The 13,440-nt window shown below is 33.6% G+C and overlaps 2 protein-coding genes across 4 annotated transcripts; one reads left to right on the forward strand and one right to left on the reverse strand.

The window, feature by feature from the left end:
• The first annotated feature begins 1,400 nt into the window (after positions 1 to 1,400).
• Positions 1,401 to 7,225, forward strand: LOC110813482 (uncharacterized). 2 transcript variants are annotated; one of them, XR_002539482.2, is made up of 5 exons: positions 1,401 to 1,662; positions 4,054 to 4,188; positions 4,584 to 4,686; positions 4,933 to 5,174; positions 6,731 to 7,225. XR_002539482.2 is itself a non-coding variant. In XM_022040646.2 (5 exons), exons 2-5 carry the CDS (start codon positions 4,108 to 4,110, stop codon positions 6,735 to 6,737), a joined length of 375 nt encoding a protein of 124 aa, XP_021896338.1. In that variant the 5' UTR covers positions 1,405 to 1,662; positions 4,054 to 4,107; the 3' UTR covers positions 6,738 to 7,225. The 2 variants fall into 2 exon arrangements, 1 of the variants encoding a protein (XP_021896338.1); XM_022040646.2 differs by having other exon boundaries at positions 1,405 to 1,662; positions 4,933 to 5,116.
• A 784-nt stretch (positions 7,226 to 8,009) lies between these two features.
• LOC110813592 (uncharacterized) lies at positions 8,010 to 12,080 on the reverse strand. 2 transcript variants are annotated; one of them, XM_022040798.2, is made up of 6 exons: positions 11,638 to 12,080; positions 9,590 to 9,716; positions 9,066 to 9,208; positions 8,865 to 8,924; positions 8,709 to 8,777; positions 8,010 to 8,443 (listed from the first exon to the last, which is right to left on the reverse strand). In XM_022040798.2, the coding sequence occupies exons 1-6, from the start codon at positions 11,836 to 11,838 to the stop codon at positions 8,372 to 8,374; spliced, it is 672 nt and encodes a 223-aa protein (XP_021896490.1). In that variant the 5' UTR covers positions 11,839 to 12,080; the 3' UTR covers positions 8,010 to 8,371. The 2 variants fall into 2 exon arrangements, with proteins under 2 accessions (XP_021896490.1, XP_021896489.1); XM_022040797.2 differs by having other exon boundaries at positions 8,865 to 8,927; positions 11,638 to 12,079.
• Positions 12,081 to 13,440: the final 1,360 nt, after the last annotated feature.

A 13,440-nucleotide genomic window follows, 5' to 3' on the forward strand; every position in this document is an offset into this window, starting at 1 on the left:
TAGCTTAAAAGTGATGCTATATAAATATAATTTAGATTTTGAGGATCCAACGAATTAATAATGGATCATATACACACACACACACGTATCTATGTATCTAATATATTCTTCATTGAGGTTTCTTGTGGGAATTATAATGATGTCCATCAGTTTCATATGTACATGTACATGTATACATATATTTGAAACTGTGTGAATAGATAAAATATCATACATACATATATATATATATATATATTTATAGAACTTAAAATGGAATCGAAGTTGTACAATACGTAATGGCATATATGCTGGGTGGTATGAATGGGATAGCTCTAATCAGCGAGATTGAATATTCTAATGACATATATTGGGAGCAAGCCAAATGGGGTTTTGAATCTTGAATTAGTTCTACTTACATCTTGCGAGAATATAATGAGGTGCTCCATCACATCGTAGGTTATTTTAGAATCATATCACCAATTACATATTATATTATACGTATCTTTTTAGTTCTACGTAACTATATATATATACATGTGTAATATTACGACTTACCCAACAAATTTTAACCCTTGCTAAATACCCCCCAATACTCGAATAACAAGTCTCATTCATAAATTTGTTAGATTGTATATATCAAAGATTAATTTTACCGTAAATCAAGTTTTTATTTTTCTAGAAGCATGAATTTGGGAATCTCAGAATTTAATGCCAAACTTAGGTTCCAGAAGAAGAATCCATGATAATATAAAAATTTGAGCTCGCATAGCAGAAGTTGTCAATGTTCTTTTAAATACGTATGTGTACGTATATATACATATATATATATATATATACACACACGTATACGGTGGATGACAAATATTGGTTATAGTTGCTGAAATGAATAGCTAATAGAGACAGCTCTTAATAATTCCGTTTACGTACCAAACCAGGAATTAAGACAAAAAAAACTTGGTAAAAGAAACAATCAACATTAAAATGAATTTAATGTTTGAACCAATTCCGGAACTCCTATTGCTGATTGGAGACAAAGACGCCCCCCCACCTTGCGGGATCCAACTGAATCTTTGACCACCACTGATTGAATCTTTGACCGACACCGATTGAATCTTTCTTCTTTTTAATTTCAACCATTATTACTAAATAATATTAATTAAAGAATTCAAAATTCAATGTGAAAAAGAGCTGGTATTATTGTATGCCACGTGTAAATATATTTATTAATATAAATTTTGAGATCGTCATAAATTGAATTTTAAATTTTAAATTAAAATAATATTTTGAATTCCTTTTTTCAGCCCAAAGCCCAAAGCCAGAAGCCCAAAATATAATCTTCAGCCCAACAAGTGCTTCGGTATTTTTCTCTCAGCTTCAAACCCAAACCGTTTCCCACTCCCCTTCCAATCTCCATAAAACCTGTTTGTTTGTTTGTTTGTTTTGTTTTTATTACCTCTCTCCATTCTTGCTGCTGTTTACCTCATCCAAGCCATACAGAAGTCTCCTTCTACGCTACATCAATCATCGGCAAACTCCCACCGAGTCAACTTCTTTAGGAGCTGCTCCAACAAGCTTCTGTTTGCGTCGGTGAATCTCTGATCAGAAGCGGATTAGCATCCCTTCATATCTACATCGCAGACTGTAGCTGCATTTGAATCTTTTTGGCCTCTCTTCAAGCATGTAATCTTTCTCTTAACCGAATCTTTCTTCCTTTCTTGAATCTTTTGAGATGTGATTCACGGAAAAATCTGGATGGTTCGGTTTCGGTTATTTAGGTGTATCTTCACTCGCACAACGTAGGTTGTTTTTCTTTATTGGCGGTAGAGCATGGGGAAGTATTACTTCTAGTTGATTTGAGTATCTCGTTTGTACAATATCGTGGAGCTTGATGTTTGGATTTTGGGTTAATCCAGTGTTCTGTTTCGTAAAATTAAAAGTATTTAGCTAGACAGTACTATTTATTGTTTGGCTCCCTTTGGAACTATTATGCCTAGATGGTCTATGAATAAACTTGCGTTAGGAATGTGATGCTTTGGCTGTCATTCGTTGGCACATATTCAGTTTTGAGTAGACTCGGGTCTGGATTGTATTTAAATTAGCAATGCTACTTTATACGGATTTTCGTTGTCATTGTTTAATGTGGAAGCATATGTGCATACATATATTTCAAAATGCTTTGTCTACTCAAGCGAATTTACTTTCTGTTTGGGTGTATTGCAATGCATGTAGTTCAGACCTAGTATATTAGTCTGTAATTGGGGGTTTGAGGTTTTAGATCATGTTGAACAGCTTTGTTGGTATCACTGCCTTACGGGCCAAATCTGTAATTTACACATGGCTACAAGAAGAAAAATGTATATTAAGTTTTCTGCAGTTCCTTGCCAGTCTCTGTTCAACTGTTTGTGTTTTTTTCTTTTTCATTAGATGTAAGGAGGAGTTGTTACAGATAGTCAGGAGGTTAAACCAGCTGTTTGGAAATTACCTTTTCCTTTAGCAGTAATTTTAGGATTTTATATTTTTATATGACATTGTTATAAGTATGCAGTTCTATGAGCAAATTAATAAGCATAATTTGTCTTTAGCAAAATAGAGTTCCTTTCTAAACTCAAGATCATCACGTAGGACAAATATAGTTATTTAATCCAATTAGAGATTTGGAGATAATGAAGTAGACATTATACCTAGGGTTTATTAGACATCACATATAAGAATTCTTAAACATTACTTTTAATGGTTTGATTCTACCATACAACCAAAAAATTGAGAAACTCCCAAAATATTTTATTGAACAATTGGATACTCTGGCAAGAAGTAAAATTACAAAATATTTTGTAGTGCTCCCTAAATAACCTTTGCTAAATAGAATTAAGAAATACTAAAACTAAAATAAGACTAGGAATGCTAATCCTGATAAGATAAAACAACTAATTTCATAATGTAGGAAACTAATCCTAATGCTAATAGAAAATATTAAAATAAATAAAAAAACTAAATACTAATAAGAATAAAATCCTAAAGTTTCTAAGGTATAATGTGACTCGTAAATAGTATAATATCTTTACATTTAGTAGAGTTATAATTTCTAACCTCTCTTGATGAGCCTCTACCTCCACATTCAAGAGATTGAAAGGGTTCTCTCTTAATGAGCCCTTACTATTGTATTTAACAGAGGGAAAAAAAGGAAGAAAATCAAGCTAATTCTAAAAAAATTTACTAGAATTTGCAGTCAGCAAACTCGTAACCAGATCCTCCATAGCAGAATGCATCTTGTGCATGATTAGATCCCTCAGTTCCTTGTTTTGGTTATCTTGATTAGATTTCATGACCGTTTAGGACGGATTAGCAAGAGGTCATTTGTTAGGTTTATTTGTTTAGTGATATCCTTTCAGACTTAAGCTTGTTTTGATATATATATATATATATATATATAGATACTGTGTTTAGTTGTTTCTCGATAAACAGCTCTTTAGTTTGATTTATTTATTAAAATTTGAGTTTCTTGCATTTTCCAGGCATATTAGGTAGATGAAAATTCTAATAAAGCAACCGATTCCATTTGAATAAAATAAGCCACAATGAGCTGCAAGGAGTTTCTAATGCGTGTTTCACTCAGACAACTCACGCAAAACTCCAACTTGTTACATTTAAGATAGCATAACCTCTTCTTCATTTTCTGCCAGTTTAGTTCTATGAACAAAAAGCTTTGGTTAGCATTTCATTTTCCCTTGAACAGTTGATGATTATCTTCGGGAGTAATATTGTTTCTTAGTAAAAATTTAACCTTTTCATGATGGATGGATTTATTGATTTCTTTGCATGTGACTTGTATACATCATTGTTTAGCATTCTAATCTATAGAGTAAAATAGTTGATAGTGATTATGTCCTCATATCCTCTTTTTTCTTTATTTCATTTTACTTTCCTTTGCTAGTTTCCCCTTTTCTCTTTTGTTTTCCTTTTTATTTTCTGGTCAGTGAGTAGAGTGTGGAGTGAGCCTTTTCAAAAGGAGATTGGAATCTGGAGAGCGTTAATTGAAGCAGTTGTTATAAATTTGCAATTCTTGTTTTGCAGAATACAGAAATTTCGGTATTGCAATTTGCAAAAGGAAGAACTACTGTTTGTTGGATGGACGAAATAAAGGGAACTTTGAGAAAGAACAGGCTTGAAGATGTGAGTTGGCTTTGTTCCCTTTCAGAAGCTGAACTTGTAAGTATACCCAACTATTTTACACGCATAGGAAGGTATTATTTTGTGCAGTGTTGAAATGCATGCATACGTATTTAGTTTACCTATAACTGGCGGAAAGCTTTTTTTTCTTTTCTCAAGTTCCTTTCATAAGAAGTTAGCCAAATCATTTGTAGCATGTATTATGGGTCTTGTTTAGTAAGTGAACTTCCAATAGTTATTGAAGTGAAAATTTTTAATTTGTGTAGATTAGGCGTAATGAATTTGTGGTAATTTAGGGTTAACAACATTGGTATAAGGTTCCTTAAGCTGATATGATACTGGTAAAATCTAAAGGAGAAACAAAAACATCCGTGCTTTTTATCTCAGCCAAGTTTTTTTTCCTGATGCTGACAATGAGTGCATGTCTTTTTTAGGATTTTCTTATTAGCTTAAAGATACTTGTTCTTCAACGTGCAAAAATAATCGGCCATGATGAACTAGCCAAGAAATTTGATTTGAGGATGCTCCGAGCCCTTGGTACGTTTTTTTTTATGCATGACCTAATGATGCTATTGGTAATTTTTTAGCTTTTACAGTTCGGATCACTAAGGATTGTAACTGTGCATAAAAGAAGAGTGCAAGTAGTTCTGTCATCTTCCTCCGTGCAATGCCAGGGGAATTTGAGTCCTTGGCCCCCATTTTTCTTTGAAACTTGAGATTATAAGACAAAAGATGCGAATGAGTAAAAACATATTTTATAATTATTTTCTTTTTTCTCTCCAGGATTCATTCTCATGGAACATGTTAGAGGAAAAATCAAGAATTTGTCAGTTAGTCCTTGCTTCGCCGATTCTGATTCTTTTATGAATGATTGCAATTTACTAAAATCTAAGATTGAGGATGTTCTGAGTATTGAAGAAATCAAAGACTTGATTAGCACTTACTCAAGAAAAAGACCACCAAAAAGGTAACTTCAAGCTGGGCGACTTGATCATTTTTTCACCATGTGTTGTGATTTGATTTTGGTAAGCATTTTGTTTTATTTCTCATTTACATATTGTACTTCAGTAGACAACTGTAAGTTTCATAATGATAAAAGATTGGTATGTCTACCCCTCACCTCTTGCTAAATTGTTCGTATCAATTTATGGAAAACGTACTCGTTGCTTTTATTAGCATGACAACAACTTGTATCAGCTTTTATGTTCTATCTAAACCTGGCTCATTCATTCATCAGTATTGTAAAAGCCTTGCTCAACTATAAGTTATTAGTGTTGAAGAATCAAAATGTCCCTAAGAAGATATTTTATATTGCCACTTTTGTTTAGGTAATCACAAAAAGTAATTAATAAAACTCCCTAAAACAATAACAAAAAAGAATAAAGATCAGAAAACAAGGAAATCAACAGCACCTTTACAGGCACTGGATACATGTACAATGTCTTAAGTAGTAGATGATGGTACTGGTAGCATTATAACATGTATATGGGATCCTACTGGTTGCAAAAAAACATGTATATGGGATAAAAAGCAAGCTGGAACTGCTATGCTATTTTTCCTGGTATATGTAAAATATGTAAGTACTTAGCAAGAAATCTCGTATCTCCAATTCTTTGTATTGTTACAGTAATAGGTTTATGGAGGTTCTTGGAGTTTGGGTACTATTACATTTGGACTTGCACTCTCCAAATTACAACCTATGGCTATTATTATTTTAACTGGGTTGATTTTTAGATTTATTTCTTTTCTTTTAATTAGGTGGTTGTGGTCCTTTCTGTCAGAAGTTTTACAAATTGGACTAAATACTAATAGATAGGTGGATTACAGGGCTGAATCAAGATTTTCTTAATGTTAAACAGAACAACCCATAGGAGAAGATTAGTTTGCATATTAAGGATTATAAGACTGTAGGATTTCAGAAAATAGACAAACTAAATGTTAGCAGTGCATATTAATCAGAACTGAAAGTCTAAAAAAATAATCAGAATAAAATGAGTACATAAGATCAGCCTTGCTAGACATGATGCTCGGAATATAAAAAGATAGGAAGGAAAAAAATGGTCTTCCTAGAAATTAAGTAAAACTACACATAGAAGAGTTTGCCCTAAATTATAGTTTACTTTATTTTCTATTTTTATTGAAAAGGAATAAGAAGATAGACGGTAAGAGAAAAAGTGATATTAGTTGAAGTGAGGATGGTATAAGTAAAGAAATTTTGAATTCCTTAAATTTGTGACATTGAATTAGTATAAAAGTTCCCTGCTCTAGTTATCACTAGCTCTTTCCTTTACATCATGCTTTAGTCACGGTCACTGTTTGTGAAGACCCTGGGCTTGAAACCTACAATAGTTTGGAAAATCATTTCCAGTGAGATCATGGGCTAAAACGTTCAAGTGTACTTGGAACATAAATTGTGATTTCACTTAACAGGACTTTTCTTTTTTGATATGTTCTTGTACCATCCATATGCACAGCTCAGGTAAAGGACATTTAAAACAAATTGGAAGGGTGTCCATGCATTTTGGTTTTATAGAGTTTGATTCTGTTGAAACAAACCGCTAATATTTCCCGAAATTTACAGGCAATAGCTGCTGATGAGTCGAAGAAGGCGAGAGGTTGGAAGAGTTTACTGATGAACAAACTGGGTTTCAGAATCCATCTGAGTTGTTGAAAAACGAGGAAGAAGTACGTGACCATTTTTGATGAAGAAAGCGGGAGGTTAGTGGTAGATTACAAGGTTTTGCATGGTAGGGACCTGGCAGACGCAGCTGTTGTAGGTAAAAAGAGCAAAAGCATAGATGGAAATTATTACGGGTTAGAATCTTTTTCTAGAAAAATATGAGGAAAAACCATAGAGATTTTTTTTTTTTTTTCTTGGATAGAATTTAGGCCAGGCCAACAAGCTTTGAACATTTATAGAAAACAACATTTTAGGGAAACTATTAGCGAAAAAGAGGATGCCACATGTACTAGGTAAAATTCAATTGGTCACTTGTGAATCTATTAATTAAAAATAAGATGTGCTAGACAACACAATCTATTCTATACGTATAACGATGGATTGTTTTATCATTTCTGATTAGAAATTGGGTGGGGCCCGAACAGATACTGAAATCTTATGACAAAAGATTTCCTAGGACGAACTGAATGAGGAGGGATTTTGCATCGAACCAATGGAAGCAACAACAGTATTTTAAACATAAAAATGAAATTACTCCTCAGTCGTTTTTTAGCCTTTGCAACAATCTTTCTTCTTCATTTTTAACTTTATCCATCATGCCAAACTCTTCAAAACCCTTTGAGAAAAACAAAAACTGTTTAATTTCTTTTTTAAAAGGAATTTTTTATTTTTTTTGTAAATATGATTGAAGGCTTTAAGATCTGTTAAAATAAAACCAGTACCAGAAGCGAAATTACTATCTTCTGTCTTGAACAACAATCAGTACCGGAAGCAGACCCCACACGCTCTCAACTACCCTTTCCCTTCTAATTCTAAACATTGAATGCCACCCATCACCCCATACACAATTATTGTCCATCACCTACCGGGGGACAATCTCTCTTGGCCCCGATTGCTCTACTCGAATACAAGAAGTCAATCCGCAATTTCTGATTCATTACATTTAGATTTATTTTACATCCACAATTAACGATAAAAAGTATTTGACACTTCTTACCGAAAAAGTCAGTCGCGGAGATAGCCAAATCCAAAAATCAACGTCACCTTGATTTTTATTTTTATTTTTTTTAAATCTTTATCCGCTTAATAACCAACCATAGGCCTAGGCCACCCACCGTCAATGACCAAGGGGGGCCAAATGATGTATGACTCATATTGAACATGATTTGGCGAATACGGATAAAAGCAGCGAAGAAGGAATATTTACATCTTAAGAAATCCACTTCCCCGAGTCAGCAAATACATTTCACCCAAAAGCCACAAGGATTCCTTAAAGGTCTAGTCGCCAGTTTACACATATCTACATTACTACACTACCAAAAACTAAAACCTCTATATAACCTTAAAAGTAAATACTACCCCCTACTAACATACACGATAAAAACATAAACAAGCCACCCATAAATATGCTACGAGGTGTCAACTACTAAAGGAAGGGGACACTTGGATTGGGTACCAGTCAACGTGACACTCGCATATCTTGTTAGCAACTTATCATTGAGAACCATACTCAATGCTTTCTCCGTTCTCTTCTTCTCAAGGTCATTTGCAGACGGTCTTCAGTCTTTTCGCGGCCTGAACAAACCCCACAATGACCTGCAACTCGTCCATTTGCTGCCAAGAAATACACACACATAAGTCAACTAATCCATTATGTTCTGCTTTAATACAAAACAGCAGATGCTTCAATAGAAGGAGGCTCATCACAGTTGTCCATGGAGGGATGAACCTTTCCTTTCTCATACTTCTCCAAGAATTTTTTCATCTCATAATTTTTATCCCCAACTTATCTGTGCTTATAGTCTCAACCTATAGCGACTAAAAACCTACTAAACTTGACAAAAACATTGAAATGTTGGATAACCAACACGAAAAGTACCTGAGACATGAAATGCCTCTGAACAACATCAACTAGTTGCTCCTTTGATGGATTGGGAATGGCATCCACCTAACAAAATACATGGCATTACTGTATCAAAGAACTAAGCTAATAAGGAGTCTGTAAATTTGTGTTCTATTATATTCATGAACTCACAAGATTGAAGTGTCGCCAATATCTCCATAGTGCAGACATCTCCAGTTTGCTGAGGTCAACCTTCTAGAGTGAAGATATTTATACCAATACAAAACAGATACTAATTAATAATTCATCACTACATTTCTTTGTATATTTATTAAGTAATATGAACCCAACCAACAGAGCACAAAGCAAATAACAAATATTGAAATTTCATACCGTGGTCCCACCACGGGGGGTGGAAACAGAACCCTTGGACTGTGAGTCACACGAAAGAGACCTGCTCATAGTCTTGTGAGATGATCCTGTTGATTTATGTGTCTTATGCCTTGATTTATGGGACTTTTGAGTGTCATCAGATGCTGAAAAAGATAAACAAGCACAGGTAAAAAAGTATGGTGGGGCCAATAAAAAGATAAAGGAATGAGACACTAGAGCTTTTAACAATAGTGAAAGTTAAAGCTGAAGACACAATGGATCCTATGTAGCAACTGCAACCACTTTTCTCTAGCAAGCACATCATTGAAAAACCACAACTTCATGGAATTACGGGTCCAGGTAAACAGTTAATTACATTATGAGTAGATTAGGACACTGCTGTTTCACTGCCAGGATGAGCATTCTATCCACAATAGTCATTAATAATCTAGTCAACTAGCAAAATTAGTTGCTGATTCCACTCATGTAACTAGATTTTGATAAAATGACAACAAATGAAGGCACAAAAAAAATGCCAAACTCACCCATATCTGATCCATTCCAGTGCATGTTCTCAAACTCAAGTTCATCATCTTCTTCATTGCCAGTAGGAGCTTCAATCACACTAAGGGCATTCCGCTGCAACTTTACTTCTATCCCATTCGTAAGAACCTGAGATTTCAATCATTGCAGGATTTTTTTTATATAAGAAATTATCAGATCGCAAATTGGTAGAACTGATTAAATCATCTTGGAATTAATGCAAACACCAAAGAAAAATTCAATATGGACTATTAAATTATCTTGATTTGAAACATGTTTTTTAGAATCCCTGAAATTATGCAAGCTAAACCTTATTTGTAGTTAGCTTGGACTAGAATGTGTAATCCGTAGACTGATCAACCCACAACCAAATCAATATATATATATATACAAGGAATTCTGAAAACTGATACATGTCAATTCCTCAATTTTTTGAAATAATATTACATTTAATATGATAATATGTATAATAATTATCTACTTATCTTTAGAATATAAAAATAATTTTGAACCTATTAAAACAAACTAATGTAATAAATATAAGTAATAGTTATCTATTTTCCTAAAGTGATAATTGTTATAATATATAGTTAATTAGCTACAAAATCTAAAATCATACACTATAAACTATTGATCACATTTTTTTCCTCACATCTTATTCATCTTTCGCCAAAAACTAAGGTGTGATAAATTTTTATATTTTTATTAGAAATTTCTTTACTTCTGTATAATTTTGTTAATGTAAAATAGTATTCATTTATATTCTATACAACTATAAAAATTATATTCTTTGTATAGCATCGGGCAATCATCTAGTTTACAAGAAAAAAGAAAACAAGAAGGAAAAGCATAATTTATCCACCACTATCTGAAAATAAGGAGGAGAAGCACTAGAAAATCTATAAAAACAAAAACAATCATAAGCCTACAGCATACAAAGTAAGAAGAAATAGGCTAAAAGAGAACCGGCATATGTAATGCGGCCACAAAACATAAAGATAATTAATTAAAAAAGCTGGCTTCCATTTTCGATGCAGTGCGTAGTGGGATGTATATACAAACATATATGTAACTACATATATATATATATATACTGACTCTGAGCACAGATTATGATATGAATTGAATTCTATAAAATAAGGCAAAGACAAAAATCCAATTAAATGTAGCAAGAAAAGAGCCATAATATCATGGAGATGTTGTTTTACTGAGCATAGAATGAGGAAAACCAGGTCTTTAAATGATTAGAAAATGAATATCAGTTTGGAAGACCACGTTCAAGAAGAAACTGACAAGAGGTTTTCTTTTCCCAGATCATGCAAAGCTTTGTTTCAGTGTTGTTGATATATATTTACAATCATGTAGATGTTAGAAAACAATATTAAAAATAAGAGAAATCTAAACGCGGTTGTAATCCTCCAAAATTAATAGAATACTAATCATCTACCAAAATATCATAACGAATCTAGGCAATGAATATCTTAATCATTAATTTCAAAGACACTGCAGATTACTGAAACGAAATCATATAAACAGATCAATAGATATCGCAAATTACTATCCCACATTATGAAACACCAGATCCACTAATGCAACTGAACATGCAACCAAGAACAACGAAAGATGCAAATAAAAACCATTTTATATACCACAAAATTATGATCCAAAACCAATAAATAAGCGTATAAATTCTGGAATTTCGCATAAAGAAGCCAGTGCATGCAAATGAATCCAAAAAAAATGTTGAAATTCAATTACGTAATTATCCCCAAAACATCCAACTTAATCTTTTCAATGAACAGGGGATTGTTAGCAATAAAAAACGAGAAAAGGATAAATTAAAAAATTACAACATAAAAATACAAACAGAAACCCAAAACCATCAAATTGATCCACATTGCCTAAAATAGGATGTATCTGAACAATGTAAACCATAAAATTGAAAGTTGAAAATGCAAATAAAAACCACAATTGCAAGCCAAAATTAATCGCAGAGGAGTTAAAAATCAAACTCATTTTCGTAAATCGGGCGATGAATGAAAGCAATTACCAGCCAATGCCAGCCGCCAAGGCCAACAGCTTTCTTGACCACACCTTGAAGACCTACAAGCACTGATTTGGTCCGGTTATTACCTGTCACCACCACTTTGGTATGACGTGGCAGAACCGAAAGTTCCTCTTCGCTGCTTTCACCGCAGCTCTGCAAGTTAGAGAAACCGCCATTGATAGAACTGGCGACAGTCTCGAGCATTTTTTTTCGTATATCAACTCAGTGAGTTGAATCCAGCGAAAGAGAGAGTACTAAACCTCAAAATTGCATTGAATCGCAAGATCCTGGATTGGCGAACATGGATATGTGATTTTCGGAGGCAAAAGGCGGAAAATTCGATAAAAAATTGAGAAATTTTTGCAGAAGAAAAACACAGAGGCAGAGGGGAAAAGCAGACAGGGAGAGAAAGAGAGAGAGAGAGAGATAGTGTGCTTGTAGGGTGAGAGCGACTTGTTTTCGTTTATTACTCGTCTCGCTGTGAATCCCGACGACTCCTATCCCACCAATAAGATCGCGCCACGTGGACAGGTGGAGTGTTATCGTTAATCATGCGCTAGCTTAGGTTGCGGCATGATGCAAATACCACTAGCGGTTTGGATAAAGAGGTTCCGACTTCCGACCTTCGGTTTTACACGTTGTTGACCAGTTGACCGGCAGTAACTAGTAAGTAAAATTACAGTAATACCCCTACTCTTTCGCATTTATTTCAAAATTTTGAAACTGCTGAATTTTGTTCAGTAAAGCAGTAGAGTTATCCGCATCAAATTTTATTTTATTTTATTTTTAATTTTTTTTTTAATATTACTTTCTCAAAAAAAAAAAATATGGGAACGTAAGGGAAACGCGAAAGTCATTTAGGTGGGGGCCCAGTTGTGGGGCGGGGGAGGCAGTACCTGCGTCGGTGGTGTCTTATCTAACGTCAAAATATACTTTCACCTATATATATATATATATTACATACTTTCGAAAAATAAATATTTTATTTTATTTTATTTTCCCGCCAGACCCAAGCGATATTAACCGTCCATTGGGGATGATGGTTCCGGATCCGTCGGATTCGTTTCGGCGCTCGCTCAACCGTTGGATCGGGAAGTGAAGTCAGGAAAATAAAGCAGACAACATGTGTAAATTGTAATGATACAAGAATTGAAGATAAGTGGTAGACTTTTCGGACACCTTGGCATCAAGCAAAACGACACACCATTAAAAAAAAATAAAATAAATAAAATAAATAATGTTCTCCGCGAACACCGTGCGGACGGTAGTAGTTCGAACGTACTTGTAGATTTCATCTGGTCCGTCGATTTTCGGATGGTCCCGTTCTGACCCAATCAGAGGGCTACGATTTGATTACGGAGATCAGATTTATAATATAAAATAAATAAATAATTAATTAATTTAAAATTCGCGAAAAGAAAAAAGTTAGGCAGAGTTTTTGACCGGGTGCGCATTGTACACCGCTATCGTATTTGTCTTTATTGGGGGAAACAATCATCTAAATTAATCCCCATTAGTTACTGATGTCTCTTCAACCTATACAGCCTAATCAAGGATTAATTTTTTAATCACTCGATAATCACACTACTAAACTGAAAGTTACTTAACGAGATTAATTATAATTTCTCGTCAGATTTACGCCACTTATTTTTATTAATTAAATTAATTAATAACTATTAATAATCAAACTTTTTTTAATTACATTTAGTTGAGTTTTGTTTTATACGAAATACAAAAATAATATTTGTATTTAAATATTTGAACAAATAAGTTGCAATCAAATCATACTGTTTTTAAATATAAAAT

Source organism: Carica papaya, chromosome 1 (assembly GCF_054855325.1).
Source record: "Carica papaya isolate Zhongbai chromosome 1, ASM5485532v1, whole genome shotgun sequence".
Lineage (NCBI taxonomy): Eukaryota > Viridiplantae > Streptophyta > Magnoliopsida > Brassicales > Caricaceae > Carica > Carica papaya.

Bases quoted from the DNA above. Each gene is read 5' to 3' on its own strand.
- LOC110813482 (XM_022040646.2), top strand. From the start codon at position 4,108: ATGGACGAAATAAAGGGAACTTTGAGAAAGAACAGGCTTGAAGATGTG. The intron at 4,189-4,583 runs GTAAGTATACCC...TGTCTTTTTTAG, and splicing joins CCCTTTCAGAAGCTGAACTT to GATTTTCTTATTAGCTTAAA. The intron at 4,687-4,932 runs GTACGTTTTTTT...TTTTCTCTCCAG, and splicing joins GAGGATGCTCCGAGCCCTTG to GATTCATTCTCATGGAACAT.
- LOC110813592 (XM_022040797.2), bottom strand. From the start codon at position 11,838: ATGCTCGAGACTGTCGCCAGTTCTATCAATGGCGGTTTCTCTAACTTG. The intron at 8,778-8,864 runs GTGAGTTCATGA...GTATTTTGTTAG, and splicing joins ATTGGCGACACTTCAATCTT to GTGGATGCCATTCCCAATCC. The intron at 8,444-8,708 runs GTACTTTTCGTG...ATTTCTTGGCAG, and splicing joins AGAGGCATTTCATGTCTCAG to CAAATGGACGAGTTGCAGGT.